The 22901-nt window shown below is 40.0% G+C and overlaps 1 protein-coding gene across 8 annotated transcripts in view; it reads left to right on the top strand.

Annotated features, from left to right (window-relative positions):
* Positions 1-22901, top strand: part of ezh2 (enhancer of zeste 2 polycomb repressive complex 2 subunit) — a 92912-nt gene that overhangs the window by 17619 nt on the left and 52392 nt on the right. For 5 of the 8 annotated variants that reach the window (XM_008112908.3, XM_016994442.2, XM_016994438.2 and 2 more), the window contains exons 3-9: positions 4732-4860; positions 11002-11118; positions 11542-11662; positions 13081-13257; positions 18298-18400; positions 20038-20201; positions 22088-22179. In XM_008112908.3, coding sequence (XP_008111115.1) covers positions 4732-4860; positions 11002-11118; positions 11542-11662; positions 13081-13257; positions 18298-18400; positions 20038-20201; positions 22088-22179 — 903 coding nt within the window. The remainder of the gene's footprint in view (positions 1-4731; positions 4861-11001; positions 11119-11541; positions 11663-13080; positions 13258-18297; positions 18401-20037; positions 20202-22087; positions 22180-22901) is intronic. The other 3 variants (XM_016994439.2, XM_016994441.2, XM_016994443.2) reach the window with 1 other exon arrangement.

Raw genomic sequence — 22901 nt, forward strand, 5'->3', positions numbered from 1 at the left:
TATAGCTCTTTGTCTTCGTATTCAGTTTTGACTCTTACCTTGATTTGACTTGGGCTGTAATAACTGCTCACAGTTTTGAACCATACAAAGGGAGTGCCCCATTCCTGTGGACATAGAGGGGCAAAATTGGGCTCAAAAAGCAATGAAAATTTCGTTATATCATTATAGTTACGATATGGGCCCCTTACAATATTTTAGAAACGATTTGCTGCCCCCTCCCCCCAATTTAGTAATGAGTATTGAAATGTTGTTTAATTCATCACATAGGCCTAATATCTAGCCTTTCTCTTCCACCTCTTTCTGAATGTGATCAGTATCAATAGTCTTTCAAGAAAAACTGTCAGGACAAAAATGTTTTTGTCTCTCCTGCTGCTTGTTTTTCCATGTCCTCTCTATTACAGCTACACACTGGCCCATTTCTACTGCCCTATTACTGGAATTATAACAGACACCTTTTATCTAGGAGGGTTATGTCACAGAATTTTGCAGAGGGGGTAATCTGATACTATCCTACACAAAGTCCTTACTTTGCTTGATGAAAAGTGCCATTAAGCTCATGGATATGTTGTCTTTTTCTCCTGATACTTTATCATAACAAAGAAGGACATGATTCTTCACCCCATATTTGACCTCAGGTGTGAACCTCTTTCTTCAGCCCAGGCATTTCAGGATGATTATTCTAACTTTCATCCATCCCCTGTGGCAAAAATGAGATTTGTTTATGACATTTGACATGAAGGATACAGACTTTGACAGAGATTTGACTGTCACACAGATGGTTTCATAGGCTTTAATAATCATAATCATTTACATACGTCAAAATATTGTCCTTTCCCACTAAGCACGATTGATTTCATCATGTCATTTCTTCCACTGTAACAAAAGACTTGCCTTCTCCCCAGAATGTGTACCTTCTGGGAATGAACCGTTCTCTTTATTTCATGATCTTCAGAAAGGAAGGTTGACTCTTTCATTTTAGGTTTCTGTGACATCAACAGTTTTTTCATAACAGAAATTTCATAGACGTGACTTAACAAAAAACTTCTGTAATGCTGCAGAGATTGATTCATTTTGGTGGACACTAGAGATTAATATATGAATATTTCCTATTTCTAATTACCCTAAGGCTGAGATTATACCAGATTCTGAGTTCTCTAGTTTTGCTTCTCATGATGCAAAAGCTATAATGTCTGTACCACTTTGCCTTTTTTTGTCATAGACAGAACGCCACGAAATAGAGTACAACACAGTTTATTGAGGTTACAGAACTAAAAAATGCCCGTAGGAAACAAAGGACTAGGCAAACACTTGTCTTCAGTGTGAAAAGTAACAGAAACAGCTTCGTTTGAATTAAAACGGTTCGAAAGAATAAACCGGATTAAACAGGAGTTTAATCCGGATTAAATCAAAAGTGCTTACTTCAGCCTGGCAATTTAAACAAACAAAAGTTGGTAAACAGAGGTCAAAATGAACACAAAAAACTGACAGCAGATTCCTCTCTGCTACTCAAAAGCTACAGATGAGTAACTCAGGCTGTTTACTCCTCCGTGCAACGAGCGAAATCCAGGTCCAGGCACATCAATCAGGGTAACGGCGGTCAGCAGGGCGGTCAGCAAGGTCGAAAGCCAAGCGCAGACGTCTAAAGTTCCACAAGTTCCACCGATAGCCACAGAAGGGATAGTCCAAGGTCGTAGTCAGTCAGTCAGTCCAGCGTCAATCCAGAGTAGGTAATTAATGTCCGTCAAAAAGACGACGGAGGTCCAAGGTATCCAGCAACGAATCACACCTGTCTTCAGGAAGTTCCCCAACAAGAGCCCAAGCGTTCGTCCAGATTACCTTGCCCAACGCAATTAGCCATTGATCCTAAACCCCATTTTATCCCAGTTCATAACTCCTCATCGCTGTCAGCTGCTATCCTAATTCCAGGTGCCTCATCATCATCATCCTCATCAGAGCTAAAACACCTTTGACTACGCCCCACAGCATCCCCAGCTGTGGATCCCGCTCCATCCCTCCAGCCCGTCCATGGGTCTGATCCTGCAACCCGCCAATCGTCTCCCATACTATCACTGCCGGTGACACCCAAATCCTCCCTTACACGAGTCCACTCCATGTCATCCTCCTCTGAGCTAACCATCTCTTCCTCCATTCGCTCGGTAAAACCCTCAAATGAGTCTTCATCTGTTGGTTCTGCAAATAAGTCCCGGAGCCGTTTCCTTTCGCGCTCCTCAAAAGAGTCTGACTCTCGAGGAGTCTTACGACCCCGTCTCCTAGTATCGGAGCCAGAAGGCTCAACCATAACATTTTTCTTGTACCTAGATGTCTGTCTACTTATTATCCCATCAACCTTATTTTCACCAGCAACAACTACAGAAGCTTCTCAGTTCTAACCCAGTTGGGTTATTTTCTGCAGTAATGGGGTGAAATCTTCCCTAGCCTACTCTTAGCATGTAGATGTTTGTATTTGTATGCAGGTTTGGGACTCCAGATACTGTATATACTTTTGCTTCTTCCCGATCTCATTTGTTCCTTGTTAAGTTGATGTCTGTCATCAACTTGTGTCAGAGTATTTCTTTCAAGTGTCTTCACTATAATATATTTTAACTACAGATATTTTTTAGTTAAGTAGGATATTCACTTTGTATGTTTTATAGTACACAGCATTTATAAACAAGATGTGGCATCATTTTGCATCCATGTGCTTGACCTCTCAGTCAATCTAATCATGGACTAGATTCCAGACCTTTACTGGGGAGTGAAGCCTGAATCCTCAGTATTGCTTGTTCCCAGTACTTCTCTAGTTTCTTCTTCTGTCTTGAACAACATGAGCTATCTGTTTATTTCTGAGTTTCTTTAACAGTTATGAATATTGGGGACATTATTCAGTGTTATTGTATTGGTAGTGGAATATTTCTTGAAGGATTTCGACCTCCCTTTCTGCCCCAAAGCCTCTTCCAGGCTCTTGCTGCCATCGCCGGCCTTCACTCTCTCACCCACCCTCCCTCACTTACTCATCCAGCAGGAGCAGCATTCCTTCTTCTCTGGCTGCAGGAGCAGAGGCAGCCAGGCAACATGGCGGGCCTGGAGCAAGGGTAGGGAAGAGTTTGCAAGGGGGCTTGCAAGGGGGAGAAAGGCCACATGACAATTAAAATAATGTATAAATATTAAAATTAAAATAGTGTCCCTACTTTACGGATTTCCACTTATTGCGGGAGGTCCTGAAACGGAACCCCTGCGATAAGTGAGGGAACACTGTATAGCACAACTCCATTGTGCTATACACATTCTCCCAATTTCTTGTGAAACAAAAATGTTCTATCCTCTCTTGCAAGTAGGGTCTTCCAAGCCTTATTGACAAGAGAGATCACAGTCTTAGTCTTTCCAATCAATCTTTGAATAGCCGGACTATCCAGATCCCTTGATGTAATTAATTGCTTAATTGCCAAATGAGAGGAGAAAAACTACTTGATCTGATATGCAGTTTAAACAAACAGTATTTCTTTTATTTCTTTTTAAGAGCTGTTTTTAAGGACAAACTGATTTTAAATTAAGAGCCACTTGTCAGTTTTCACCTACCAAGATTGTTTTACATGTATTTTTATGAAATCCCCAGTACAGATATACATGGTGTTACGCACCCTGGATGTCAGACACCATGGCAAAGGACTAGCCAGTTCAGCTTGTCACAGAAGTTTTTTTCTGTTATATGCGAAACTTCTGGATCTTTTAAAGTCTTCCTGCCATAGTCTGAGAGACTGTTGATCTACAATTTATCTCACTTGCTATGAGCATCATGAGTCTGTGAGCTTTCATAATGTATTTGCTTTCCTTTGGATATCCTTGTAGGATTTATGCAAGGCAGTTTTGATCAGACACTGTAAACCTGTTGCATGAAGCAGAAGTGACACTGCTTTTGACAAAGTGGTACTTTTAATATATATGTCTGTAAACACCTGTTTCACCCATGCAATTCTACACAATTCCTTCTTCAAACATATATTATGTGACTATGAAGAGGTTTCTTGCCTCTAACAATGGTTCTTCAAGTGATTATCTGTTCATTTGCACACTCCATTTTCTGTACCTGCTTAGAGTTATTTAGTTTGTTCTGCTGTGATGTTTGAAGGAACAGATTTCAGTAGAGACAGGTTTTCTGTCAAAACACTGACTTCTAGAATGTTCAAAGAAAACTGTTTAGTAGACACAGAACCTGCATATCTTAATATATAATCAGACTGCTGTATGTATGGATTCTGTATCTACTGATTGACCCTTTCATGGTTTGAAAGTACACCCCCCCCCCCGACAAAAAAGCCCATAATCAAAATTTCATCATTTTAAATAAGGGTCACAATTTCATTATGACATCGTATGCAATGGGACTTGAGCACCTAAGGATTTTAGTATCCCCAGAGGGTCTGGAATCAAACTCCAGTAGAGCTCCCTGTGCAGTTGAAATTGAATTAGTTATGCATAAACAACTAGTTATGATTAAAAGTTGAGCTTCCTAAAATATATATTGTTGATTGTTGATTACAATATAAGAACTGCAAAAGTATATTATAAATATCCTTGTCTGCTGTTAATTTTAATGAAATCTGTATAATCTGTACATATATGTATATAGTATAATCTTCCACAGTCAGATTGACATTTTTGATGATCGCTAAATGACTTGATAAAAGTGTGTGGATCATAACCTAAATTCTGGTTTTCAAACTTTATTTTCAGAGTATGTTTAATTCTAACCGTCAGAAGATACAAGAAAGAACAGAAATCTTAAATCAAGAATGGAAACAACGCCGGATACAACCTGTACACATCATGACTTCTGTGAGCTCATTGCGTGGGACCAGGGAGGTTGGTTAACATGATGTGCTGTAGAAATCCAGCTGCAAATGGATTTTAAATGATGTAGCTTCGATATTTAAAAAAAACAACTTGAGATTGGGTTTCCTTTCAGCATCCCTCCTGAATCCAAGACAAACTCCATTTACCATAGTCACCTTTTTGTGTGCAAACGCCAGTGATGGCAACAGGTTACTTAACTCTGTCTCCTGAATAGCAGCAGCAGCAGCAGCAACAACATTTTTATGTGCCCCTCTAACATGAACTTTGACACAAACTGACAAAGCCCTACTCTTAACATAAACCTTGGCTGCTGACTTGTTATCCTATTCAATAAATAGGCAGATGTATGTGAATTATTGAAGTGAATGGTCTGGGTGGAGAGAAGTGTGAAGTAGCCATTGTACATAGCTGTGACAAAGAGCTTAACTTTTTGTCCATGTACTGTTTCACATAAGAGTGAGGCTGTATCTACACTGCCCTACATCCCAGGATCGGATCTGAGATTATACTATTTATACACACACACATACAGGCCGTCCTGAAGTTATGAAGAAGATCGGTTCTGTAGGTTTGTTCTTAAGTTGAATTTGTAAGTAAGAACAGGCACATTTTAGTGTAACTTCATCCATATCTGTCTGTCTGTCTGTCTGTCTATCTTTGGATAGCATGGGAAGGGTTAACAACCCTGAGGCGGTTGTTTTGCTGTTTGTGTCCCTGTTTATGAGATTTCACCTCACATTCTGTCCTTGTAGTTATAGAGACACCGTTTTCCCAGTCTAGGGGTAGATTTCTCTCCCTTCCTTTTGTCTCACCCCTGTTCCTAACTATGAGTTGTTTGTAAGTTGGATGCTTGTAACTCTTGTAGGTGAACATGATTTAAGTTTTTTAAAATGATGAAATACTTTTCTCCTGTTATATGGATTATTAGGTCCATTTATATTTGAGGCAAAAGATTGTCTTCCATTATGAGGCCCAGTGTTCAAGTAAGTCCCTACCAGAAACACCTATAATTCTCATTAATTTGTTTTTTCCTCTTCTAACGGACCAAGTGATTGCTTAAATTGTTTGACATCTTTTCTAATTTTTGCCTAATTTCCTGCCTCAGTTCCTGTTTTAATTCTTGACCCATTTTTCTTCCTGACTCTGAAATATTTTCTGAATTATTTCTTCACCAACTTCCTTCCATCATTAGGTAAATTTATAAAGAACTTGCCTTTTCAGCAACTATATCTACTTCTCTCCTCTTTCATGACACCCTTTTGTTTCTGTGACTTACGTTGTTCTACTTGACATTATTAATTTTTTTAAAATAATGATTTTTATTTGTTCACTGGAAGACATATTTTATCATGAGGTTTTTTCTGCCTGCACTTTTTCTTGTATCCACTAGATTAGGGATGTCAAACCTATTTTTGCCAAGGGCAATGTAAGCCTCATGGTTGCCTTCAAAGTGCTGTTTGTTAAATAAATGCAACTATGTTTCTTCTTCATGGTCTCTGTGAACACACACCAACGGTTTAGCTGCACCTCTGCAGAACAATTCAGAACCTTCTAGAGCTCTAAGAGGTACTTTTTGGTGGGAACTCCATCCACCATTCTGAGAGTATATAATGGGCAGCTGCCACCATTGCCTCAGTTCCTTTCTTTCCCCTGCATTAGTAGCAAGCAAAAGAACCTTTGCTGTCTGTAGTTTTCTGGTTTGAATCTTAGCTTTTAGTATCTAGGCTTTGTTTCTCTTTAGCTTCATAGCCTAAATTGTAGCTTGTAGTCTTCTACATTTGTTAGTCTCCAGGACTCGAGGCTTCTTAGCCTCGAGGCTTGGCATCTATCCTTTGTAGTCATCTTTCTTCAGTAATCTCTACCTGTTACAGTGTGTCTTCCTTCAAGATTCCCATTTATTCAGCTGGGATGTTGAAGACGTTGTTCATCGGCTGTAAGGCCAAAATGTCAAACAATGATAGCCATTCCCACTCTTTTGTTTGTCTTGGTGAGGTGCACATGGTCTCAGCCTGCAAGATCTGCCAGATCTTCATGCCAGCGGCCAGGAGAAACTGGGAACAATATCTTAAGGCGGTGCTGTCAGAGACCATTATTAAAAGGACAGCCATTTATTGTCTCTCCCTTTGCCAAAACCCCTCTGCACTATCCACCAAACACCAAGGAGCAGAATGCTGGGCAGAGCTAGCACCAACAAGCATCTCTTAGAGCCCTAGAAGGTTCCGAATTGCACAGGCACAATTAATTCATTAGTGTGAATTCACAGAAGACCACTTCAAGAAATACAGTTACATACAGGTAAGCAACATGTGTTGTCCTGGCATTGAAAGATTTGTGGGCCATATAAAATGACATGGCGGTCGGGATTTAGCCTGTGAGCCTTGCATTTGACACATGTAACCTAGATGGTAGGATTCCACCAAGCTATCATTTAACTCAATACATAGCAAGCAGATCAGGGGTACCATAGCAACCAGATCTTGTCAAGTAAGCAGCTCTGTAACCCTAACCCTAACTCAACATCCAAACAATTGAAGTGTTTTTCACTTTCTCAAACGACACTGGTTTCCCCATCAACCATCTATATTCCAGTTATTAATAAACTTTTTGATTTGTTTCTTTGGCTAATTAAAGTGGTTTATGCTTCTCTCTTTTTACTTCCTCTTGTTAGTTAGAATCAGGCAATTTATTGGGCCTGTTAGCATCTCTACAGAATCAGTAATTTATTTGCTGTAAGTCCAAAAATTGTTTTTCATAGATTTAAAATACCTTACTGCTCAGTGACTGGGCAAAACTGTTCTCTGCCTGCTTACTTGTACTGACTGCTTAATTCCTAATGGGTTTCTCATGATTTCCTCACGATCTCATGAGGAGACTGTTAGGAATGGAGCAATCAGTGCAAGTTAGCAAGCAGGAGCCTCAATTAATCTGGCTGGAGGTTGTTCAGATACGTTCCCACTTTTAGAATCTTCCCCTTTCCTTTTTCCCATAACATATGTAGTATTCTTCAGAAGTTTTAAATGTTTCATATTGCCCATTGGATACTGACTGTCCTTCTTAATCTTTGTTACAAATTTATCCTTTCACCTTAAAAGAGAACTACTTTCCAGGTTTAGTTGCAAACTCAAAATTCTTTTGTTTATCATATAAAAATTTGGCAAACAGAGGTGAGACAACAGGAAGTAGGAGAAATCTACTCCTAGGAAGGAAAATTCACTCCTGAAAGAGTTATCATGGGGAAAAGCTGTCTCAACTGACATTACTTGCTTCCAGAACAAGCCATTTTTTTCAAAATCCAAGTATCACAGAGACAGAAAATGAATCAAAATATTCTGAACAGGGGCACAGACAGCAAAACACACACCACAGGTGTGTTAACCATTTCTTATGCTATCCAAAGCATAATTATGTATATTTTTGGCTGAGTTACACTTAAAAAATGTACCTCTTCTGACTTACAAACAAATTCAACTTAAGAACAAACCTACAGAATCTATCTTGTTTGTAACTTGGGGACTCCCTGTATCATATATTTTGGCCTTCATGAGTGGTTATCAAACCCTCTGGTAGTATCCAATGAAAGACCATGCCTCTTTTTCTATGTATCCCCACCAAATACTTGTAATGCTGTATTTTCTCAGCAGTATTTCTGGGATTTCTTTGAACATAATTATTCAGTTTTATTTCAAGATTTTTAAATATCAGTTTTCGTGTCTGATGTTTTTGTTTGTGGAGTAAAAAAATCACATTTCTGTGAAGTTTTTTCCTCTGTGCATAGGCAGAGTTCTGCGTGTATAAATCTGTAATTCAGTCTGTTCTGAAGAAATACCAATGAGCTGTGTCATCACTCTCACAATTGTCTGTTTAAATCAGTCGCTTCTTCTGGAACAGATAATAATCTTATCTGACTTTATTTGGATGTCAGTCAATCAATCAACACTTTATTACGGTCCATGACCAGCACAAAGTGGGGCACAAATGCCTTGGGAAGAGGGAACACAGTTTCCTAGCAAAGCAGTATAAAAACAGATTAGAAAACAATTTGAAATCAAAGTTGAAAAACACAGGTTAATGTAGCAGGTATGGAATCGAGGGGGGAGAAGACTGATAGGAGGGTCAAAGCACTGAGGAGGGGGCACTGAAGGGGATTGGAGGGGCACATTGCAAGTCTAGTAGCATTTCAGCTGTAATAGGTTGCTCTAGCTACATTCCTGACAGGTTGTTGCCGTGCGGGATCGATCATCATCCATCCAATTTTAAGTGCTACAGCACAAAAATTAGCAACACTGTAAGTTATTGTAGTGCTAGAGTCCGAAAGCAGCAGGGTGGAGTAATATTTTTTGGTGTGCCCTAGGTATTTTAGAAGTCATGGTATAATGAGATTAGTCCCAATGTCCCTAAAGAACAAGCATTGAAGGAGCATATGCTCAGTTGTTTCTACATGTTTCTACATGTCCAGACTCACATGGGCATAATCTCTTCTTGAAGAGGGTCTTCTGGTACCTCCCCTCCAATACTGCCGATGGAAGGGCATAGCATCTTGCCAGGTGTTTAGGTTTGTTAGATAAGCCATGGAGGCTGTGAGGTATCTCATCGCTTCACTAATGATAAAGGTTGGGCCTTGGCTTGAGATCCTTGGCTTGGCCCCATCCCATGTTTAGCAGTTGTCCTTGGGAAAAACCTGAAGTTGTGATCTTTACTTCCACCGTTTTAGTTCATGTGGACTGGAAGTCGTCCCTCATGCTTGTGTGTGTGTGTGTGTGTGGGGGGGGGGGGGGGCAAGACCACGTGGTGAAAAAGGACAGATGTAGCCAGTAGTTGAGAATGTCTGTTCATCACCATTTTCACAAAGCCTATCTCCAGTTGCAGGGTGGCGTTTGAGACATATCTGGGAGCCTGTAGAGCTGCTCTTAGGAATTTTGATTGAACATGCTCTAGTGGGTCATAATTTGTGTGATTGGATGTCAGATTAAACAGCATAACTTTAGCCTGCCTTTTCAACACAGTAAATATGTAATTTCTTTAATATTGTCAGAAATATTCTGCTCATTTTATATAATATAGTTGTTATGTTCTAGTGATCTCCTGAAACTCTGTCTCAGCAGTTTAAAAGCAATACTTCTGCTAAGATGTCTGGTCATAGCATCTCCAGTTTCTGTTCCTTTTTCTGTTATTTATAAGTATTTCATATCAGTAATCAGATCAGACACCTCAGTAACAGCCACTTTAATTTCACTAAAGGGATCTCCAGTTCATAAATTTAGAAGATTTTTTAGTAATAGCCATTTTAAACTCTAGCATTAACAAGTGTTTTCCATATTTTTATTATTTAACATTTAAAGTCGCAAGTCTAAAAGTTATTAAGTTCAATTCTTGTTCTAGTCAAAATTGCCAATTAATTTTAACATCAATTTTGAGCTATATCATTCACATTCTGCTCAAATTTTAGTGGCAGTCTAATCAGAAATTAATTGTGTAAATTAGTTGTACCTAAACTTTTAAGAATCTCTATCTTAAGAATCTCCTTCTTTATCTTTCAGAAGGACAATCAAAAGTCCTATTAATCAAGTTGTGAATCCTTAATTGGAGTTGCTTTCAGTCTGGTTGGCCTAAACAGGTTTCATTTCCCCCAGAGATTTTAAATTCCCAGCTTGTGCTTCCATCAAATAACTCCTATCTCATAGCTGTGGAGTCTGGGATTCTGCATTTGGGGTTCCTTCTGTATTTTTGTAAGCTTAAAGATAGTCATAAATCTTGATCCAGAGTCATGTGGCACTTTCTTAAAAGTAGGTCCATAGGCTGTGAAAAGGTGATCTGAAATTGGCACAAGCAAAAATAGTAAAACAAAGAAAAATTTGAATTAAATATTGAGTGGACAAGAAACCACTTAAACAAAAAGAGAAATTTTTGAAAAAATCTGGAGGAGTGTTTCTCTTGCTGCTTCAGAGGATAGAACAAAACTGAGGAATAAAGCAGGAACCACTCCTAAATATGTCCGCTGGGAAGCAAAGTTAACTATTCTTACATCTGTTTTTATTATTATGTAATAAAACTGTTCATCCTAACTTTATTTTTGAATATTGCTTTTGCTGCTGCTTTTTCATGTTTAAAAATCATTTACTACCAGTTGTGTAATGTTATCTTTTGTCTCAGTGTTCCGTCACCAGTGACTTGGATTTTCCAAAGCAAGTAATCCCTCTCAAGACTCTGAATGCTGTTGCCTCTGTACCCATAATGTATTCTTGGTCCCCTCTTCAGCAGAATTTTATGGTAAGTGAAACATAGTTGGAAGCCTATTAAAACGGAAGGAACATATTTTGCAGGACACTAGCTAAACTATATAATTCTGGGAACATTTTTAGCAACATATACAAAAGCAGGCAGTTGCAACTTTTGTATTAAAGGGCAACGGTTGTAGGTAAGAGAATTCCTTAAGTGAATTAGAACTCTTTCCATCCTAAAATACTGAAAGAGGGGTCTTTGTTTCTAAAGAGTAGATAAGGTGCTTTTTAAGTTGACTTTGTTAGTTGAAACAGTAGGTTCAAATCACATTTTAAGATACTTAGGAAACAGGTGCATTTGGATTTGCAATACCAGGCTAAGGAGAAAGAATGTGCTCTATCTACAAAAGATTATTTAATATTTCTGGTAGCAAAACTTGACTTAAAAACCTATTTCTTACTTTGTGGTTAGGTAGAAGACGAGACAGTTTTACATAATATTCCTTACATGGGGGATGAAGTACTTGATCAGGATGGAACATTTATTGAAGAATTGATAAAAAACTATGATGGGAAGGTGCATGGTGACAGAGGTGAGTTACATGGTGTGCATAGTGTGATACTGTTTTTGAGGTCATAATTATTTTACTAAATTACATGCTTCTTCCCATTTTTCATGAAACAAAATAATGCTACTTTCATTTTTTGCCTGGCTTATCAGATAGCTTCAAATAGCAGGAATATGGGGAACACAAAATACTGTATCAGTGGAATATATGTTTCCTTTGCTTTTATGTACAGTTGGAAGTCCTGTTGGGTTCAGTTGAGATTACCTAATCGAGCCACAATTATGCATTTGATATGACCACTAAATAAGTTGAGGATCATTCTCTGGAGAATTCCTTTGAGGGGATTCATAAATATGTCACTTCTGTCTACACAGTGACATAACTATGCTTGGTGTCATCCCAGTATGGTATCATAGTGACACTCCAATGGACTATGGTTTACTCAGGAGTAAGCAAGTGGACAATCCCTCTTTCCCATCATCCTGCCTTCTTTCTCATCCATCACTACTGGTATGGCCATTGCAGCCCTGCGCTTGCACTCCTTTTCCAGCACCTTCCCTGGTTCTGATTATGGCAGTGCACTCTTCTCCAGCTCCTGAGTGGCTAGCAGTCATAGCAGACCTGAGGCTTTGTAGTGATTGTGACCATGTCCTGTATTGGTGACGACAGTTCTAGAGCAGCTATACAGCATCACTTAGAGTCCAGTATGGAGGAATGATCTTTCACTTTGCTTGCTTGTGAATAAACCATTTCTTCCTTACTCAGAACGTCTCAGAAAGGAAGATGCAGCACAGGTATTATGATATGGGAAGAGGTCCATGGTGGTAAAACCATGTGCCCTATATGAGTGGCAGGATTCTGGAGGTTGCAGTTCAGCAATCATTTTGTCACTCTCTTCATGCACACCCCCTTCCCCCGCCCGTCTTTTTGAATGACTGGATATACTGGCATCAGTCGTTCAAAAAGACCACAAGTGGCACTATAGTGGAGAGAGTAATAAAACAGGCCCATGGATAAGGCAACCCAGTATATTCAGTTTTACACTAATAGAAATAGAATTGAACTGAAATGTTTTATTTAGAAGCTGTTTTGAATGACTTGTCTTAAAGCACTGATAAGAAAAGTATTAAATAAATTCAGCGGTCCTGTGTCATTTACAACAAAATTGTCAAAATGAACCTCTAATATGGCAGAACAGTTCATTCCTGTTTGTGCAGTTTGGTTTCTATTTATTGAATATATGTTTACTGCAGTTATTGCATAAAGTCTTAAGAAACTCTATTCGTGCTTAGATTATCCAGAATGTAAAATGTACTTTGAAAAACTGAAAAATAAAAACATAGACCAATAGCTGCAAAAGAGTATTTCTGTTTGCATGGTAAATTATAACCTTTTTAGGAGGAAAACATGACTCTTGAGCTTTTGGCTGTCCTTAATTTCAGAATGTGGATTCATCAATGATGAGATATTTGTGGAGCTGGTCAATGCTCTTGGTCAGTATAGTGATGATGATGATGATGATAATGATGATGATGAAGATGAAGAAGAAGATGATGATGACGATGATCATCTTGACAGGAGAGATGAGAAGCAGAAAAATCAGGAGAGCAACCAAATAGGTATGTTCAAATCTCTTTGAAGTATACATTATAGCCTCCTTAGGAGAGCAGCTAAGGAGGTTTTATCTCACATGAAAATGGTGGGATTGAGGGAAAGGGGCGCTTTTCTTCATGATCTCAGAGCCTGGTCAAGCTAATGTGGGGATATAAAGTGTGCCACACAGCCTTCTCATATCGTAAATTGTAGTGGTCATTAAAGTAATTAGTATTTTAGTAGAACATAAAATGGCTATTAACCTCAGCTGTGTTTTATGATGGATGAAAAATTGGACCCTTTCAAGTCAAATTGCCTTAAAAGTTAGAAGCGTTTCATTGTAAGGCACACTATAAGTCTGTAAAATAACTACATTTACATGTTAGGGTGGGTGCCTTCTTCGATTTGGAGGTATTTCAATTTGTAAAGATTATTGGAGGTCACATTGCAGAAGCGGGGGAGACAAAGAGGACAGGAAAACTAAAGCAAATTATAATTATGGTCAAACATACCAAACATACAAAGTACAGATTAATTGCTTTGAGCCGGGAGCACAGTTCAGTTCATGAAACCCATATATAGAGGATAGCATTAATAGAGAATGTCACTTTACAGTTGAGGGACATAATCAAAATAATCAAAATAGCAATGTATTTTGTGCAGTTTGGTTTCTGTTTATTGAATGACTAGTGTCAGTGGAAACAATAGTAATCTTGTGTATAATATTTGTATAATCTATGCTTATGAATGTTTGAAAAATGAGCACCTTGTAACAGCTGCACACGTGTATTGACATCCCAGTAGTTCTTGCCCATTCCTTATATGTAGATATAAATCTGTTTCCTGACCTAACTGGATTAGGATGGGATGTACTGAATGATTTATCTGCTTTCTTGAAAAACCTACCATGTAGTCAAGACACTATGACAGAGCAATGTCACCCTTTTTTAAATGCTATCAAGAAACAGGAATAAACATGTGTGGAGTCATTGGCTTCCATGGAGGTTTTGAATTTCTTCTCCCTTGAAAGGTGGAATTGAAGAGTATTGACTGATCCCCTCTTAATCTGGACCTAGCTGCATGTGCTATGGCAACAACTGTAGAGCATGGCTAGGTGGGTCAGTTAGGACCTAGATAATAATCAGGTCTACCACATTTTTCTTTGCTACCCAACATTTTACTTTGAGAACAGAACTTTTTAGAAGTAAATTCAGGGCTGCAAAGTGCCCCCCTCCCAATTTAGAGGACAGTAGTGATCTTCCAAGACCTTTCCTGCATACAAAACTGGAAGAATCTAACTTTCTGGTACTGCTACCTTATCTGGTATAAACAGAATACCCCCTGTTATTTAACTTGTGAAGAAGGTGAACCCACAAGCTTTGAACTAGATGGACTCTAGATATTTATTTTTAAAGATGCTAATTTCTTAATTTCAATGGAAAAGAATAGCAAATTCCGAAAGCACCTACCACTGAAGAATTTTGTTTTGTCTTCTGTCTTGGGGGCTGAAGCTGGAATAAGCAAGCAGCAGCCATTGAAAGTCTATGCCAAAGTTAGTGAACTGGGACCTCTAGTGGAGGAACTCAGTAAATGATTTGGAAATATTTTGAAAAGCGTTTTTGCTATAGTGAGTGAAGGGGAAGGCACAGGTCCACAGTTTGGGGGTCCTTCTGGATTCATCGCTGTCACTTGATGCTCAGGTGTCGGAGGTGGCTGGGAGGGCCTTTGCACAACTAAAGCTAGTGCACCAACTGTGACCGTACCTCGAGAAGTCTGACTTGACCATGATGGTCCACGCTCTAGTTGTCTCAAGGATGGATTGCTGTAATGCACTGTATGTGGGGCTGCCCTTGAAGACGGTCCGGAAATTGCAGTTGGTACAACGGGTCGGCAGCTAGGTTACTAACTGGAGCCACTTACAGGGAGTGATCAACCCCCCTGTACAAGCAGCTCCATCAGCTGCCGACAATATTCCGGGCCCAATTCAAGGTGCAGATTACTATCTATAAAGCTCTAAACAGTTTGGGACTTGCCTGTCTTCGTGACCGCGTCGTCCCCTATGAACCTACACAATCTCTGAGATCCTCCGGGGAGGCCCTCCTCTCACTTCCACCTTCCTCACAACTACGTTTGGTGGGGGTGAGAGAGAGGGCCTTCTCGGCAGTGGCCCTCCGACTCTGGAACTCCGTCCCCAGGGAGATTAGGTTAGCTCCTTCTCTATCCTCCTTCAGGAAACAACTGAAGAAAGACCTAGATGTTTCGGTTGGCTTTTGGTGAGACAACCATTGGATAATCTGCCCTAGATGGTTTTATACACTACCCTGTATTTTATTAGGTCCTTATTATCTATGCACATTAACTTACCATTTTAGTCTTCTTATTCTGGTGGTTGACTGATATTATTAACTGTTATAATACTTCTGTTTTATATTGTACTAGCTGTGCCTGGCCACGCGTTGCTGTGGCTGATGGGAATCATTTGTTGACCAGGTGGAATAGCAGTGAATAGCCTTGCAGCCTTAAAGTCTGGGTGTTTTCTCCTTACGTGAATCCTTGTTTGGTGAGCTGGAATACAATGGAATAGGTTTGCTGCTTGGAAGGCTGGGTATTTGCGTTGTAGCGAAATGGTTTTTTAGCCAATTTGAATTGCACTGAATAGCCTCGCTGTTTCAAAGACTGACTGCTTTCTACATAGGGGCATCCTTTCTTGGGCAGGCTGAAGGAGACAGAGTAGCCTCATGGCTTGAAACCCTGAGAGTGTAGTATGAAGGGGAAATCTTGCTTGGTTAGGTTGAACAGCACTGAATAGCGTTGCTGTTTGGAAGCCTGGTTGCTTCCTGCCTGGGGGAATTATTTGTTGGGAGGTGTTAGCTGGCCCTGGTTGTTTCCTTTCTGGAATTCCCATTTTAAGAGTGTTGTTCTTTATTTAATGTCCTGATTTTAGAGATTATATTGTTGCTTCCTGCCTGGAGGAATCCTTTGTTGGGAGGTGTTAGCTGGCCCTGGTTGTTTCCTTTCTGGAATTCCCATTTTTAGAGTGTTTTCTTTATGTAATGTCCTGATTTTAGAGATTATATTGTTGCTTCCTGCCTGGGGGAATCCTTTGTTGGGAGGTGTTAGCTGGCCCTGGTTGTTTCCTTTCTGGAATTCCCATTTTTAGAATGTTTTCTTTATGTAATGTCCTGATATTAGAGATTATATTGTTCTGTATTATTACACCACAGTAATTGTAGATATTATATTTGTTGCCTGAGAGTACAGGCAGGTGGAAGAGAGAGAGAGGCCCAGGCAGCTGAGGCTGGGAAGGCAGGGCCCTCCTCTGAAGAGGGGAAAAGGGGAGGGAGGGTTTAGGACCCTTTAGGACACGGCGGGGGGGGGGGCTCTTCCCCCCCTGCCTCCGCCTCTGGAGGCCTCCATCTAAAAAAAAAGAAAACAAATAAACATTGCGGGCTGGGGGCCTCCCTCCTTGGGGCCAGGGCGCTTCCTGGCCTTGAGGCCACCCCTGCAAAAGAAAAGAGTTAAAAGAAACGAAACCTTGGTCCTTGCTGCCTCCCTCCAGTCTGGTGGGAGGCGGAGGTGGCTCTTGGGGGGGGGGGGAGGTTCGGGCTCCGGGTCTCTCATGGCCGGGGCCAACCTGAGGCCTGCGGGGCACGGAGGAGGCTGCGGTGGTCTCGTGGGGGGGGCGCCTTTCTGGAAGCCCCCCCCCGCCTTCGGCTCTGCAGGCCTCAACATCCAAAAAAAAAAAAAAGAAAAGAAACCTTGGGGCCTCGCGGCCTCCCTCCGGCCGGCGGGAAGCTGAGGTGGCTCTTGGGGGGGGGCGGCCTCCCTTCGGCCTATGCCGCATGGAAGAGGCCGCGGTGGCGCTTCGGGGGGGGGTTGTTCCACGCCTGCTGGGGCCCCGCCACGGCCTGCCAATTTTTAATCCGCGGCCCTGCCGCGTGGAGGCCCCTCCTCCTCCGACCACCATGGGGCCTTCCAGCCAGGCTGACGGCTGGTGTTTTAAAGCCCCGTGGAGGTTTTTGACGGGATTTTTTATTGTATCAACCTAGAGGCGTGGATGATGGGTTGTGTTGTCCAATTTCGAGGTTGAGGGGCCCATAGTTTTGCTGTTTTGCTCGGTTCCGCGATTCCATCACCCTTTTATATATATAGATTATTGTTTTTATCTTTTATACTGTGAATTGTATTTATGTTGTTGTTTCTCTACTTAATTAAGTTGGTTGGGCTTTGCCCCATGTAAGTCGCTCTGAGTCCCCATGGGGGGATGGTGGCGGGGTATAAATAAAGTTTTATTATTATTATTATTAATCTGAGATCAAAAAGAAATAGGACTTGAATTAATTACAAATTAGATTAGACTTCAATATAGAATGGCAAAGTGCTCAAAATGCAGTGAAGAAACTCAAGAAGTATTTTGAGGACAACTTAGATAAAGAAACTGAAATTTAGGTAGAAGTGATTTGAAATTTTGAAAGAAATTCAGAATACATAAGTATGAAAGTAGACCCCAAACAATCCCGTGATCCTTCATGAGATCAAGATTTACAATCACAAATTTCAATATTGACAGTGAAGGCGATTGAAAAGAAGTTGTGATGGGTGAAATATAATATTTTTGAATTTGAAATGACTAGTTTATAGGTTAAAGAACGAAAAAGAAACTTACCAGTATATTACAGGAATACATGATAAGGATAATGATGAGTTGATTGCTGAATAATGGGGAAAAATGAAGATCTTTCACACATACCTACTCAGAAAGAAGAAGTCATGGGAGATGGTTATAGTAACTAATGCCAAAAGAAGGTCAAGGTTTAACTACGTATTCCTAGCAACTGTAGATTTAGGGCCCTTCCACACAGCCATATAACCCAGAATATCAAGGCAGATAATCTACAATATCTGCTTTCAGATATTATCTGAGTCCACACTGCCAGTTCAATTATGGAAGGGCCCTAGTTCTCTTTTAAACAACAACAATGCTGTTAGATTGTTCCTGATACTTCACATTCATTCTGTCTCCATGAATCAGTGAAATAACAGAGTGTGTTTGCATTTTGATTTAGACAAAGAAAGTCATCCTCCTCGGAAATTTCCTTCTGATAAGATATTTGAAGCCATTTCATCAATGTTTCCAGATAAGGGCACAGCAGAGGAACTGAAAGAAAAGTAAGATGCTATTTCTTTAACGAAAGGTCTGTTTATGGAAAAACACTATAGCAGTGTAACAATGAGCAGTGTGCTGAGTATTTCATTAAAACTTACTCTTATTAAATAGACCCATTAGCTACATTTAGATAGTCCACAAGTTGTGGACAGGCTTGCATTGTTGAAATTTATTTGATGTTTGGAATATCCCTTATCTGGAAATCCAAAATGCTCCAAAATACAAAATTATCTACATGGGTGGCTGAGATAGTGACATATATGTTTTCTGATGGTTCAGTGTACACTCTCTTTCTTTCAAGCAAAAAACTATAAAAATATTCTATAAAATTGCCTTTAGGTTATGTGTATATGAATCATAAATGAATTTTGTGTCAAATAGTCAAGATATCTCATGTATAAGTGGGTATTCAGATATCTGAGAAAATACAAAATGCTTCTGGTAACAAATATTTTGGATAAGAGATAATCAACTAGTATTATATTTATTTTTGGAATTACAGAGATTTGCAGAGATGGCTATAATAATATTTGAAGGTAGAGTAACACTGAAGAGATTAGTTAGATTGAATGTTGATAGCTGTTTGATAGATTGAATGTTGTGGAGCTGTGGAGAAAGGGCCTTCCTTTTGCTGACTCTCAGTTTACTCCTTGTGTATCTTGTTCCATTGTCATTTTGTTACTGATAGAATAATAAAGATGGGAAGAGTTCACAAGGGCCGTCAGGTCCACGTTGCTGTCATGCAAGAATGCACAATCAAAGTGCTCCTGGCAGATGGCAGTCAAGACTTTGTTTAAAATATTCAAAGGAGGGCACTCTACAACATTCTGATATGGTGTCTTTCACTGTCAGACAGCTCTTACCTTTGGGAAATTCCTCCAAATGTTTAGGTGGAATCTTTTCTCAGTAGTTTGAATCCATTGCACCATTTTCCTAGTATCTTGAGGAGTAGAAACAAGTTTGTTCCCTCCTCAATATAACATTATATCAAATATTTAAATATGACTATCATATCTTAAATTTAGTATGAATAGTGTATGTAGTACACAAGGACACTACTCACAGAATTTACTGAAAACATAGTAAAATGACAATTCTGGGCACTGCAATTGAAGGGAGATGTTGGCAAGCTGGAATGTGTGCAGAGGAGGGCAACTAAAATGATCAAGGGTCTGGAGAACAAGCCCTATGAGGAGCAGCTGAAAGAGCTGGGCATGTTTAGCCTGCAGAAGAGAAGGCTGAGAGGAGACATGCTAGCCCTGTATAAATAAGTGAGGTGAAGTCATAGGGAGGAGGGAGCAAGATTGTTTTCTGCTGCCCTGTAGACAAGGGTGTGGAACAATGGCTTTAAACTACAGATAAGGAGATTCCACCTGAATATGAGGAAGAACTTCCCAACTGTGAGAGCTGTTCAGCAGTGGAACTCTCTGCCGCGGAGTGTGGTGGAGGCTAGTTCTTTGGAGGCTTTTAAATAGAAGGTGGATGGCCATCTGTTGGGGGTGCTTTGAATGCGATTTTCCTGCCTCTTGGCAGGGGGCTGGACTGGGTGGCCCATGAGGTCTCTTCCAACTCTATGATTCTACGACTGTAAAACTTATCTTAGTTTCATGTAAAGGAGCTAGAGTTTTTACTTTTGCAGATACAAAGAACTCACAGAACAGCAGCTTCCGGGAGCTCTACCTCCTGAGTGCACACCAAACATTGATGGACCAAATGCCAAATCTGTTCAGAGAGAGCAGAGTCTGCACTCGTTTCATACCCTCTTCTGTAGACGATGTTTCAAATATGATTGCTTCCTACACCGTAAGTGCAAAAATATCATCCAACAGTAAAATTTTTGCAGAATTCACAAACCACTATTTTATAATAATGTCATCTTAAGAGTTATTGTTTTGGTTACTTTTCTTTCTTTTTCAAAACAGTATTGTGACAGTTACTCAAAAGAGATACTGTACTTAATTTTATATGAATGTGTTGTATTAAATCCTGCCTAGTGAGAAAGGTGGAATATGAATCTAATTAATTAATTTCCTAGCTTGGGTGTTTGGGTTTGTGGAATACTCTTGATTTTGCACAATCTTTCCTGTACATTTCGATAGTCTATATGCCTGCAATATATTTAAATTTCCCACAGTGCTTAGATTAGCTCAAGGTTTTTATTTCCGAACTGAGTGTTTAGCACCCAAGAATGTTTAGGTCTGCTTTGCATAAAATGTGTCTTATGTTCCACCATTACCTAACTTCGACACTAGTGGCCTTTATTTTCAGGTATATCTCTACTGAATATCCTGATTTTGTAAAGAAGCAGTTGTGAACTGTAGTTTACATAACTGACTTGTGTAACTAACAGTGCTGCCTATGTGGAACCATAGGTTTCACAGCTTGTTTCCTCGAGAGAAGGAGAGGGAGAGGTAGGGGCGCCCCTGGCGGTGCCTCAGATAATACTACTCTCGGTTAACCGGGACTCAACTGTATTGTGTTATTTACACTGTATTGGCCATATTATGGAGCCCCGGTGGCCAAGTGCGTTAAAGCACTGAGCTGGAGACCAAAAGGTCTCAGGTTCAATCCCCGGGAGTGGCGTGAGCGGCCGCTGTTAGCTCCAGCTCCTGCCAACCTAGCAGTTTGAAAACATGCCAGTGTGAGTAGATCAATAGGTACTGCTCCGGCTGGAAGGTAACGGCGCTCCATGCAGTCATGCCCGCCACATGACCTTGGAGATGTCTACGGACAACACCGGCTCTTCGGCTTAGAAATGGAGATGAGCACCAACCCCCAGAGTCAGACAGGACTGGACTTAACGTCAGGGAAAACCTTTACCTTTACCTGGCCATATTATGGTCATCTATAATATATAGCATAGTGTAATATTATTTCTTGCTTCATTGGGAGAGAACCTTTATTGAATTAGGGACAAATGTTGCAACTTTGGGGGCTGAATCCTCTGATTTTTTTGTGGAAAAAAATTGTCTGCACCTTGCTTCCAGTAGCCCCTGGTGGCACAGCAAGTCAGATTGCTGAGTTGCTGAACTTGCTGACCAAAAGGTCAGTGGTTTGCATCTGGGTGAGCTCCCGCTGTTAGCTCCAGCTTCTGCTAACCTAGCAGTTCAAAAACATGCAAATGTGAGTAGATCAATAGGTACTGCTCCGGGTGGGAAGGTAACAGCGTTCCATGCAGTCATGCTGGCTACATGACCTTCGAGGTGTCTACAGAGAACACTGACTCTTCGGCTTAGAAATGGAGATAAGCACCCCCCCCCCCCCCCAGTCAGACTTGACTCGATGTTATTACCTTTACCTACCTTGCTTCCAACTTCCCCTAGTGAGCATGGGAATGAATTTACTGAATTTTTGGGCATTTTATAGTCAGGAAAGCTCCCCCCCCTTCCCCAGTATGGTTACTTCGTGTTCGTAAAATGCCTGTTCTGGGCCTAAAAGTGCCTGGGGATCAAAAACATGATTATAGTACCCCCATGCTGTGTTGAATAGACAACCTCATTCCTCAAGAATGCGTGACAGTTGTCACAGAAACAACCTGTGTCACATTTTCCCCATCCCAATTTTGAATGAAGATTCTTTAATGTTAAAATTTAATTGTTATATAAATCATCTAGCAAAAGTAGCAGATTGTGTGTGTAAATATTTCTAAGAACCAGATTTATTTTACTTCTTTTTAAAATTTTCTATAGCGTTTCATGCAACTCCTAACACTTACAAACGGAAAAATACAGAAATGGCAATAGATAACAAACCTTGTGGGCCACACTGTTATCAACATCTGGTAAGACATTTTGCCTTGATTTAAGAGTTCTACCTTTCAAAAAAAATCAAGATGGAAGGAAAGGCACATCTACAGTGAAAAATGATTGTATTTAGTTATCCTAGGAAAAAATATTAGAATTGAATAAAACTTGTTATTTACTCAATGTTAAAGTGCTGTATACATGTAAGAGAAAAACTGCACTTTTCGCCACCACTTCATCGTCTGTTATATGAGGGGCCAAGATAATTTCCCAGTAGTAATGCTGGATGTTTTGGATCAACAATTGGGGATAAAAAGAACTTTGGGAAGACTTCAGTGCAATTCCTGAACATGGCAAGAAGGTTAAGACTGTCTTTGAACAGCTACCTTTGGCTTATTATGTTGTAGCTTTGGCTCTTTTGTCTTCATTTGGTTGGAGGTGAGCAGAACAAACCCGCACTGTTGTTCCTTATGATCACGTGTTGCTGCTTGTCTTGCAAAGCTAATTTATGAATTTTGCAATATGAACACTGTCATTTTAAAAGTTCAGTCTTAGTGTACATAACTGGTGTGTGTTGACATAACTAGTTTTGATAATCAGTTTTTTAATGGAAAAAACTTACTATCAAGGAAGGGACTATTTTTGCAAAGAACAACAAATTATCGTGAGTGCATTTGCAAGAAAAGTGCACAAAATAGTTAGATGTTAAAAATAGTGAAATTACAAATGAAAAGTTATTGGTTTCCATCATTTTTTCCTC

This window comes from Anolis carolinensis, chromosome 6, assembly GCF_035594765.1.
Source record: "Anolis carolinensis isolate JA03-04 chromosome 6, rAnoCar3.1.pri, whole genome shotgun sequence".
NCBI lineage: Eukaryota > Metazoa > Chordata > Lepidosauria > Squamata > Dactyloidae > Anolis > Anolis carolinensis.